The 12,364-nt window shown below is 40.5% G+C and overlaps 1 protein-coding gene across 3 annotated transcripts in view; it reads right to left on the bottom strand.

The window, feature by feature from the left end:
- topbp1 (DNA topoisomerase II binding protein 1) overlaps positions 1-12,364 on the bottom strand; it is a 94,800-nt gene that overhangs the window by 28,627 nt on the left and 53,809 nt on the right. For all 3 annotated transcript variants that reach the window (XM_068054753.1, XM_068054763.1, XM_068054773.1), the window contains exons 15-17: positions 4,824-5,000; positions 3,918-4,024; positions 3,685-3,808 (exon numbers count right to left, since the gene is read on the bottom strand). In XM_068054753.1, the coding sequence (XP_067910854.1) occupies positions 3,685-3,808; positions 3,918-4,024; positions 4,824-5,000 (408 nt within the window). The remainder of the gene's footprint in view (positions 1-3,684; positions 3,809-3,917; positions 4,025-4,823; positions 5,001-12,364) is intronic.

The raw sequence follows: 12,364 nt of genomic DNA, 5'->3' as shown, positions 1-12,364 counted from the left end.
TAGATATAGTAATAGGAAATGAATCAAAGCAGGTAAGAGAAGCAAGTGTAGGGGAAGATCTAAGCAATAGTGATCACAACAGAACACAGTTCAAGGTGAGATTGAGACAGACATAAGTCAGACAAAAGCCAAAGCAATCACTTGGAAAAAAGCTCATTTTCAGGGGACGAGAATGGAATGAGGGAAGGTAAACTGGAAAATAAATTGACAAAGAGATAGAACAGCAGTGGAAAATATTTTTTAAAAGTGATCAATAGAGTTCAGGAGAAATATATTCCGCTAATAAACTTAAACAAAGTAGTCAATAATGAAACACCAAGGGTGACTAAAGAGCTATGGGTAATACTGAAACCAAAGGAAATGGCATGCACAACAATGGAGAAGATAACAAAAGGGAATATGAAGAGGTTAGAAAATAAGTGAATTAGGATAGTAAAGAGGAACTATGAAACTAATTTAACAAGCAATACAAGAAACAACAGTATTCTACAGACACATAACAAAAGAAAAATCAGGATTGGGACACTAAGGGACATAAAAGATGAGCTTACAGATAATAACAGTGAAATGGCAGAAATATTGAACAAGTACTTTGTCTTAGTATTTACCAGGGAGACTAATGAGGTGAACATAACAGTAGAAGAGACCAAAAAGGCATTTAAGATAAAAAGGGAGGACATAATTAATGAACGAATCAAACTTAGAAAGGATAAAAGTCCTGGTCTGATGGATTGTATCTGTGCATATTAAGAAAAGTTAGGAAAGAGATAACCGAGTCACTATTGTATATGTATAAAATTTCATTAGAAAAGTGAACAGTGCCAGAGGACTGGCAGACAGCTAATGTGAGTCTTATACTTAAAAAGGGAGATATAACAAGCCAAGAGTGCTGCAGACCAGCTAACAGGGCGGCGCAGTGGTTAGCACCGCAGCCTCACAGCTCCAGGGACCCGGGTTCGATTCCGGGTACTGCCTGTGTGGAGTTTGCAAGTTCTCCCTGTGTCTGCGTGGGTTTTCTCCGGGTGCTCCGGTTTCCTCCCACAAGCCAAAAGACTTGCAGGTTGATAGGTAAATTGGCCATTATAAATTGTCACTAGTATAGGTAGGTGGTAGGGAAATATAGGGACAGGTGGGGATGTTTGGTAGGAATATGGGATTAGTGTAGGATGAGTATAAATGGGTGGTTGATGTTCGGCACAGACTCGGTGGGCCGAAGGGCCTGTTTCAGTGCTGTATCTCTAATCTAATCTAATCTAATCTAACAATATCAGTGATAGGAAAGATAAAGGAATCTTTTCTCAAAGATGTAATAGGAAAACACCTGGAAACTGAAAATATATTGAAGAGTAGTCAGCACGGATTTCAAAAGGAAAGGGCGTGCTTAATCCAACACTGAATTCTTTGAAGGAATAACAGAAAGAGTAGACAAAAGTAATTTAGTAGATGCAATATATTAGGATTTTCAAAAAAGTAGCACACATAGCAGACTAAGGTCAGAGTGTACAGAGGCAGAGGACAAGTAGCAGAATGGATATCAAGTTGGCTACAGAACAGAAGAGAGAGAGTAGGGGATAAGGTAGTTTATTCAAACTAGACAATGGCAAAAAGTGGTGTTCCACAAAGATCAATAATGGAACCATCGTTATTCAGTTTGTATAAATGACTTGGACTTGGGAATCGGAAGTACAATTTCAAAATTTGCAGATGACAGTAAATTGGGGGGTGGGTATATTAATACTGACTGTGATAAAATACAAGACAAAACTTGCAAAATTAAGGTGTAATGGAAAATTAATTTCAATATATGCAAGTGTTAGGTGGTGCCTTTTGGTAGCCATAAGGAGATCACATACTCCTTGGAAAACAAAAGTCTAAATGGGATAGAGAAGCAAAGGGATCTAGGGACACGTGTACATTAATCACTAAAATTAACAACACAGGTTAATAAGGGCATTAAAAAAGCAAACAAAGCACTGGGGTTCATATCTAGGGGAACAGAATTGAAAAGCACCTTGGTTAGGCCACACTTGGAATACTAAGTTCTGGTCTCCATATTTTAAAAAGGATAGGGAATCACTGGAGAAGCTGCAAAAAAGATTTACAAGGATAATACAAAAACTGAGAAGTCATATCTATCAGAAAAGACTGAACAGGCTGGAGCTCTCTTCTCGAGAAAAGAGAAGGCTGAGGGATGACCCAAAAGAGGTCTTTAAGATAATGAAAGGGTTTGATAGTGCAGATGTAGGAAAAATGTTTCCACTTGTGCGGGAGACTAAAATAGGGGTCACAAATATAAGATAGTTGCTAATCAATCCAACAGGGAATTTAGAAGAAATTTCTTCACCCAACAACTGATGCAAACATGGAACTTGCAATCACACGAATATTTGCAACGAATAGCTACGGTACATTTAAGGGAAAGCTAGATATGCACAAGGGAGAAAGAATAAAATACTGACATGGTTAGAAGAGGAGCGTTGGGAGGAGGTTTGTGTGGAATGTAAAGACCAGCAGGGACCAGATGGGCCCAATGGCCTGTTTCTGGGTCATAGGTTTAGTTAGAACAGTATTCAAAAAATGCCTCAAAGCTTCCAAGTAACAAATCGGGGGCATAATTTCCCTCAGGAGCAGTACTAATATGAGCAAATTTTTAATTAGTCAATTTTTAACCAGTATCACCTGGTTTATAATTCCAAGTCAATTATGTGCAAAGTAAATCTGTCTAGAGGTTGCTAGCTCTTATAATACAGTTTAAAACAAAAAGGTTAATATACGCTATTATGGGTTTCACTCATGTCTAATAGCAACATTTATGATGCAATTTGCATTCAGACAAGCATCAAACAATTGTATAAACAAAGTACATTTGTATTGGTTTGCAACCTGACATTAAACAGGAGCATCAATCACCCTTCTGGATTAAAATCAAATTTGCTAAAAATAAAAATATAATTCACCATCTCAAATGCAAGCTATTTCCACTAGTTGGGAAGCTGGTAACTTGAGGGCATAAATGCAAGACCATCAAAAGAATGAAAGGAGAGCTTAATGGAATTTTCTTTACACATATAAGATTGTTAGGAAAAGTTGCAAATTTCTGTAATATCACTTGATCAGTCTGCTGCAAGCCTCATCAGAAACAGTGGTACAAGCCAAATCCATTATAGTTTTTAAAAGAGAAAAAGGAAAATTTAAAAGTGTAGGGGAACAGGCAGCTTGGGTCTAAGAGCCAGTATAGGCTGTAAAATTCTATGATTGTAGAGATCATAGTTTATCTTTCCAATGGCAAGAAATAGAAAGTACTATCTCTATTAACATGATAATGAGACCATTACTGAATGCAAACATATACATGCAATGTCTGGTTTTCATAAAATTGCAGTGAAAACAGATATGAAAAGTACATATGGAAGATCAGTAATGCATGATCAATAGTTAACATAAGAACAGAAGAAATAGGAATGGGAATAGGCCATTCGGCCCTTCTCCCCCACTCAATACAATCATGGCTAATCATCTACCTCATTTCCAACTTCCCATACTATCCCCATATCCCTTAATTCCCTTAGTAGCCGATAACTTCAATAAATAGCAGTTTGGAGGGCTTGAAATGCATTTTTTAAAAATAACTTTTTACTAGGTGCCAGACTGAGTGCTACATCACAGGGGGAATATTTCTCTTACTGCAAACAGCCAGTATTCAGAGACAACGTGTATGCCCTTTTCTTTGACAGACTTGTATTCCCGACTGCTGTCATTCTGCCGTCCCTGATAGATGAAATGGGTTACCGTTTCATCGAAACTCCACCTAAAAGCACAAAAGCAAACTAAGTTGCAGTGTAAAGTGCATTCTAAGCTGATTGAAGTAGGAAAACTCCATATTGAGAATTGGCTGCTTAGCTACTATAAACTAATACCTGTAATCTGCTCCAAGGGAGGCTGCAATCGCATTCAAATCCCCCTGTTTCTTACCAAGTTTCTTACTCACACAAATTACTACATCTGCCAGGACTTTAGGTTCTTCCTGTCAAACATTGAGAAAAGAAACAATAAAAATCTGCAGTAAATATATTTTCTTTTAGGTTGCGTAGGTTTGACAGGAGAGAATTACAAAACACAAGAGAAAAAGTGTTCCAATCTGTAGAAAATACACTTCATTAAAACAAACATATTTAAATTCTAATGTATTGCACTGATACAGATTGGTAACATTTCAGCAGCAATAAACAAAGGAACAAAACAAATTACAAGTCTCCTTGCTCACTGCTGCCCCAACAAAAGGTCGAATGTACTTGGCAAATCAGTTAATTTGCTTGTAACCCTAAAATATATTTGCGCTTTATAAATACTACATTGAAGACATAGGTCATCATACAAAACAATGAATAATTACATATTGTAAGGGTAGTTATATGAAAAAGAGGACTAGTAAAGGATATGGGAAGCAAACAGGTGAGTGGGATTAAACTAGATGGCTCATTGGAGAAAACCACTGGCAGAGACATGATGGGTCAAATATTCTATTTCTATACTGCAATATTCTGTGATTTTAAGATTCTTCGCCAAAGTAAACAAGACCTATTCTGATCGACATAGGAAGTGGAAGTATTATCTGAACTAGCACGAAAGAGTCACAATATTGACAAATACTCAAAATAGCTCAGAGTGACATTGCTTCACCATTCCAGATTGGTATTCTGGGCTTACAGTGCTAGGTGAAGGTCACAAATGGAGAGAACAGGAAAAAAAAAATAGATGCAAAAATACAATATTTTCTCAAGCTATCAGTTTTGTCTAAAAATTAAATGTCACTCCTATTTTACCTTTGCTGGTTTAGGCACTTGAAGCTGTGGGCTGGCTGCTGATAGTGCTACCACATTCCGTGTACTATTTGCCAAAGCTACCTTTAGATTCCTGCCAATGACTTCAGATAGAGGAGTACTCATCTTTCTGTTACGTTGATGTGGATTCTTTGGAGTTTCCAGAACTGCCAATGCATCCTGTATGGAAAAGAATACGATTGTAAAACATCAACTTAGGCAAGATGCCTAGGAATGATTACAGTACAATATAACCTCAAAGGGTTCAGGTGACATCAACTGCAAGAGTAAATCATACCCAGTTTATATGCATTCAGAATTAGTAAGTCTTTAAGTTATCCAATGTTAAGTACACTTTGTAACCCAAGTTTTGTTACGATCTAGTTTTTCTGCCACTAGTACATGCCCACTGCAACATTACATAACAATTTATTCAGGTTTGGAGAAAAAAATGTTTATTATAATGTATTATAAAGCATTTTTTTTAAATTACAGCGTACAGCTTGGGGACTGCCATTTTCAGTTATTGAAATTAATTGTAGTTATTAAACTGTTCTGTGATAATCTAAGACTGTAGCACGTCATCCTATTATTATTGAGCCGGGAGTTCCCCAAGTGTCTTGGCTAAAGTTCCTCCCTCAACAACATCACTAAAGCAGGTGATCTGGTCGTTTATCTCGTTGTTTGTGGAAACTTGTTGCTTTTTAACAGGACCTTAAGCAGTGGAGTAAGCAAGACTGGAAGGAAAAGGGCAAAGAATGGCATAGGCAGGTTATAGATAGAGTTGGAAAGGAGAGGAGCTCAGTCGGGAGCAGTCTGTCAGGCTACCTTTATCCATATTCTTTTGCAAGCAAGATAAACAATCTATATCCTTTTGCAAATTTTTAGCCCCATTCTCTGCTTCCACTTTTCCTTCAGTAATATCAAAGAGCTGGGCCTTCAATGCAAATAGGTGACAAAGCCACATAAAACAGCACAATGGCCCAGGCAATTATCAGAAGGAAGTGCATTAACAAACTTGTGTAGGCAACACTGGTAAAGAAGAAATGGAAGATGACGTGTCAGGCCAGCTCCCAAGATGTAGGATCTGAACAACCCAAAGTCTTGAGTGCCAATCTCCAAGTTAAGATACTCCTGAAACTGACACTAGTTATACAAGGAATGAATGACAACATACAAAGGATGAAAGGGGACTCTCCCTATCTCTGTCATCTCCAAGATCATCTCAAACTTCCAAGATACTTGTGCTTCTCCAATTCTGGCCTCTTGCACATCCCTGATTTTAATCGCTCCATCACTGGCGGCTGTACCTTCAGCTGCTGAGGCCCCAAACGCTGGAATTCCCTCACCACACACCTTTCTACCTCTCTTTCCTCTTTAACATGCTCCTTAAAACCTATTTTTAACCTAGCTTTTTGTCATCTGCCCTTATATCTTAAAATGTGGCTCAGTGTCAAATTTTGTTTGATAACACTCCTGTGAAATGCCTTGAGTCATGTTACTATGTTAAAGGTACTATATAAATACAAGTTGTTGTTGTCATTCATTCCTTGTAAAGCCAGTGTAAACTTTGGTTAAAGATGATCTCAAATTTACAAAGTACTATACAATTATGCCTCTCTCTCCATAATTGGTGGTCCCTATGATTGAATTTATAAGGAATGGCTGGAAATACCCTTTTCATCCTACATGACTGAAGTAGCAGATAAGGGAGTGTCTATGGATGTTATTTATATCAACTTCCAGAAGGAATTCAGTAAGATTCCTATAAGAGACTGTTAACAAAGATGAGAACGCATGGAATTGGAGGCAACCGACTGACATGGGTAGGAAATTGGTTAGGAAGTAGAAGACAGGTTTTATTTTAGTCGTTCATGGGATGTGGCATCGCTGGCTAGGACAGCATCTATTTCCCATCCCTAATTGCTCTTGAGAAGGTGGTGGTGAGCTGCCTTCTTGAACCACTGCTGTCCAATTGGGGTAGGTACACCCACAGTGCTGTTAGGAAGAAAGTTCCAGGATTTTGACCTGGTGACAGTGAAAGAACGGCGATATAGTTCCAAGTCAGGATGATGTGTGGCTTGGAGGGGAACTTGCAAGTGGTGGTGTTCTTATACATTTGCTGCCCTTGTCCTTCTAGGTGGTAGAGGTCACGGGTTTGGAAGGTGCTGTCTAAGGAGACTTGGTGAATTGCTGCAGTGCATCTTGTAGATGGTACACACTGCTGCCACTGTGCGTCGGTGGTGGAGGGAGTGAATGCTGTGGATGGGGTGCCAATCAAGTGGGCTGCTTTGTCCTAGATGGAGTTAATGGTTATAGAGTCAAATTGGCAGGATGTGACTAGTGGTGTCCGCCAAGGATCTGTACTGAGGCCTCAGCTTTTCATTATATTTATAAATGACTTAGACAAAGGAAGAGAGTCATATGTCAAAGTTTGCTGATAGCACTAAGTTAGTGGCATAGCAAACAGGATAGATGGAAGCAGAAAGCTGCAAAGGGACACAGATGTGGTGAGTGGGCAAAACTGCAACAATGGAGTTTAACGTGGGAAGAATGAAGTCATCCACTTTGGACCCAAGAAATATAAATCACAGTATTTTCTAAATGTTGATACAGTAGGAACAAAGAAGGAGAGAAGAGATTTTGGGATCCAAGTGCAGCACTCACTAAAAGGTAGTGGACAGGTTTTTAAAAATGGTAAGAGAATGTTGACTTTTCTGTCAAGGGTTCTGGAAATCAATGGGGTAGAAGTTACGCGGCAGTTATATAATGCTCTGGTTAAACCCCATGTGGAGTACTGCATTCAGTCTGGTTCCACGTTTTAGCGAATGACCTTGGAGGAAATTCAGCTCAGATTCACCAGAATGATATCAGGGCTAAAAGGGTTAAATAATGAGGACGGGTTGCATAGACTAGGCTTGTATTCTCTTATAGAATCATAGAATAGCACAGCACAGAAGGTCATCATTTGGCCTACTGAGTTTACGCCGACTCTTTGAGAGCAATCTAATTAGTTACACTACCCTATTCCTTCTCCATATTCCTGGACTTTTTTTCTCCTTCAAGTATTTACCCAATTCCCTTTTGAAGGTTCCTACTGATTCTGTATTCACCAACATATCAGGCTGTGCATTCTAAATTCTAACCACTTGTTGCGTAAAATGTTCATGTCTCCCTGGATCTTTTCCCAACCACCTTAAATGTATGCCCTCTGGCTATGGTGCCTTCTGCCATTGCAAACAGCTTCTCTTTATTTATTCTACCTAAACTCTTCATGATTTTAAATACCTTTATCAAATTTTCTCTTAGGCTGCTCTGCTCTAAAGAGAATATCCCAACGTTTCTAGTCTATCCATGTAACTGTAATTCTTCATCTCTGGAACCATTCTAGTAAATCTCTTCTGTATCCCCTACAAAGCCTGTACATCCTTCCTAAAGTATGGTGCCCAGAATTGAACACAATGCTTCATCTGGGGACAAACTAATGTTCACATGGGTTGAGCAAAGGTTTCTGGCTTTTGTACTCTGTGCCTGAAATACTCTATATAATGAAGCTCTGGATTTGGGTGCACCCCCACTCTTTGCGAGAATGTATCTCCTCTTTAAAGGCTACTCATTGCTCCATTGCATTTCTACCTGCCAGTCTTTGACTCCAATTTACCTGGGCCAGATCCCTCCTCAATTCACTGAAATTAGCCCTCCCCAGTTAAGTGTTTTTTTTAGACTGCACCATGTCCTTCTCCATAACTAATCTAAATCTCGAGATTAGTAGATTAGAGGGTGATCTAATTGAGGTGCTTAAAATGATTAAAAGATTTATTAGTGTGTAGAGAGAAACTATTTCTGCTGGTGGGGCAATCAAGAACAAGGATGCATAACCTTACGATTAGAGCTAGGAAGTTCAAGGTTGATGACAGGAAGTTTTCAGCCAATTCGATTCACTCCATGTGATATCAAGAAACGACTGAAGGCACCAGATACTGCAAAAGCCCTGACAATGCTCAGCAACAGTACTGAAGACCTGTGCTCCAGAAGTTGCAGCGCCTCTAGACAAGCTGTTCCAGTACAGCTACAACACTGGCATCTACCCAGCAATGTGAAAAATTGCCCAGGTATGTCCTGTATACTAAAGCAGGACAAATCCAACTCAGGCAATTACAGCCCCATCAGTCTAATTTCAATCATCAGTAAAGTGATGGAAGGTGTCGTCGACAGTGCTATCAAGCAGCATTTCTCAGCAATAACTTGCTCAGTGTCGCTCAGTTTGGGTTCTGCCAGGGCCACTCAGCTCCTGACCTCATTACAGTCTTGGTTCAAACATGGACAAAACAACTGAACTCAAGGGGTAAGGTGAGAGTGACAGCCCTGGACATCAAGGCAGCGTTTGACCGAGTATGGCATCAAAGAGCCTGAGCGAAACTGGAATCAATGAGAATCAGGGGGGAAACTCTCCGTTGGTTGAAGTTGTACCTACCACAAAGGAAGATGATTGTGATTATGGAGGTCAATCATCTCAGCTCCAGGACATCATTGCAGGAATTTCTCAGGGTAGTGTCCTAGGCTTCAGCTGCTTCATCAATGACCTTCCTTCAATCATAAGGTCAGAAGTGGGGATTGTTGCTGATGATTACAATGTTCAGCACCATTCGCGACTCCTCAGATATTGAAGCAGTCAGTGTAGAAATGCAGCACGACCTGGACAATATCCAGGCTTAGGCTGATAAGTGGCAAGTAACATTTGCACTACACAAGTGCCAGGTAATGACTAACTCCAACAAGAGAGAATTTAACCATCTCCCCATGACATTCAATAGCATTACGTTCGCTGAATCCCCCACTATCAACATCCTGGGGGTTACCATTGACCTGCAGTAGCCATATAAATACCGTGGCTATAAAAATAGGTCAGAGGCTAGGAATCCTGTGGCGAGTAACTCACCACCTGACTGCCCAAAGCCGGTCCACCATCTATAAAGCACAAGTCAGGAGTGTGATGGAATACTCTCCACTTGCCTGGATGCATCTCCAACAACACTGAACAAGCTCAATACCATCCAGGACAAAGCAGCCCGCTTGATTGGCACCCCATCCACAAACATTCACTCCCTCCACCACACATCTACAAGGTGTACGGCAGCAACACACCAAGGCTCCTTAGACAGCACCTTCCAAATCTACGATCGCTACCACCTAGAAGGACAAGGGCAGCAGACGCATGGGAACACCACCACCTGCAAGATCCCCTCCAAGCCACACACCATCCTGACTTGGAACTGTATCGCCATTTCTTCACTATCATTGGGTCAAGATCCTGGAACCGCCTTCCTAACAGCACTCTGGGTATACCTACCCCACATGGACTGCAGCGGTTCAAGGCAGCAGCTCACCACCACCTTCTCAAGGGCAATTAGGAATGGGCAATAAATGCTGGCCTGGCCAGCAACGCCCACATCCCATGAATGAATTAATAAAAAGCATTTCTTCACACAAAGGGTAATGGATATTTGGAAATCTCTCCTTTTAAAAACTGTTGAAACTAGGTCAATCAAAAATTTCAAAATAGAGATTGATAGATTTTTGGTAGGCAAGGGCATTAAGGGATATGCAGCCAATGCGGGTAGATGGAGTTAAGATACAGATCAGCTGTGATCTAATTGTATGGTGGAACAGACTGTCGGGGATGAATAGCTTATCCTGTTCTCAAGTTCCAGTGCAGAGTTGACACAAGTTATTGAAAACAATGGGTAACTGTCATGGAATAGGGAAGTTGCAATGGTCTTTTAGCTAAGGAATAAAAATGTGACTATGGCAATACTAAGTTAGAAAGACCAGGGTTGATCATGAATTTGTTTCGTTCTCTAGTTTCTCTCCCATCATGCCTTTTCTGAGTTCAACTTGTCCACAACACCCACCTTCTGGTCTCGCGACCCTGTTCCCACTAAACTACTGATCACCCAATTTCCCCTCCTGGACCCTGTGCTAGCTGTAATTGTTTATGGTTTCCTCTTCTCTGGTACTGTCTCATACCCTGTCAAATCTGCCGTCATCAACCTCCTTCTCAAAAAAACCTGTCCTCGATCCCTCGGTTTTTGCAAACTACTTCCCCATTTGCAAACTGCCTTTCCTCTCCAGTCCTTTATGCCTCCCAAATCTGTCCCCATCTCTCCCGCAATTCAAATGCCTGAAACTCTCCAACCAGGTTTCTGCCCCTCCACAGCAGTGAAATGACCCTCAGCAAAGTCACAAATGTCACGTGACTGCAACAATGATGCACTGGTGCACAATTCCTCCTCATCTTCGCTATCTGTCTGCAGCCTTTGCATGGTTGACACCATTCTCCTCTAATACCTCTCCATCATTCAGCTGAAGCTGAGGAGGGACTGGCCTCACCTGATTCCATTCCTATTTATCCAGTCGTGGCCAGCAAATCTCTTCCTGTTCCTGCACCCATTACCTCTGAAATCTCTCGAAGATCTATCCTTGGTTCCCTCCTTTTTCCCATCTACATGTTGCCCCTCGGCAATATAATCCGAAAATACAACCTCAGGTTCCACATTCAGACTAACTCTCAAGTTTATCCAGAGTTCTGTTGCCTGTATCACTGAACTACAATGGCTCCCAGCCCAGCAAAGTCTCAATGTTAACTCTGTGTTCTCTCTGTAACTTCCTGCAGCCCTCCAAGAACTCTGTGTTCCTAAAATTCTGGCCTTATGTACATCCGCAATTTCCTTCGTCCTTCTATTGGCAGTAGTGCCTTCAGCTGCCTAGGTCATAAGCTTTGGAATTCTCTCCCTACATCTCTCCACCTCGCTAGCTCCTTTAACCTCTTTAATTTGGTGAGATGAGGCTTTACATGAACCATTAAGGTACTTTATTTCACAGCAAGTAAACATGCAGAGCAACAGTTATGACCAGATTCACTTGGTTAAATCAAGGGATCATTTTTCTTGATTTAAACAGCCAAATTTCTAACACTCCCTACATTTCTCCCCTTCTTTCTGCCTTTTACTGGGGCTTACTGCTTTTCAGTTTCTGCCTGTTCATGTTGCCTCGCTTGCTACTCTCAGCCAGAATAAGGCAGCCTGCTGGATCTCTAGCCGACAGCCAGGACCAGGGTCTCCTCAACACAATGGATGTTTTATTAATTACTGAGACAAGCTAACACATAGGCTGTAATTAATAACCAATGATGAAACAACACTAAAGGAATCAATAGCTTAATTACCCATCATACCAATCCCCTGCCTTTGTTTCAAAAAAACTTGCATGAATATACTACATTTCAAAACATGTTTTAACTAACTCTTTTAGTGAATCTTTTCTATGGAAAAATGGTCAAAGATCCTGAAATGTGAGACATACCTTCCAATCAAGGTAACTTACTTCTCCCAATTAAACAAACTTCTGTTATCTTATCTGGCTAGAGTTTCAGGCAAACTACCAACATGAAATATACTCCATTCCAAATGCCAGGCTATTGAGGCCTGACAAGTGTAACAAAACCATCTGCACAGCATTCTCAAAAGTAACAGAAAAAAAATGTA

The sequence above is a fragment of the Heterodontus francisci genome, chromosome 2 (genome assembly GCF_036365525.1).
Source record: "Heterodontus francisci isolate sHetFra1 chromosome 2, sHetFra1.hap1, whole genome shotgun sequence".
Lineage (NCBI taxonomy): Eukaryota > Metazoa > Chordata > Chondrichthyes > Heterodontiformes > Heterodontidae > Heterodontus > Heterodontus francisci.
Note: the sequence above shows the minus strand (reverse complement) of the source record. Positions and strands in the feature narration are given on the sequence as shown.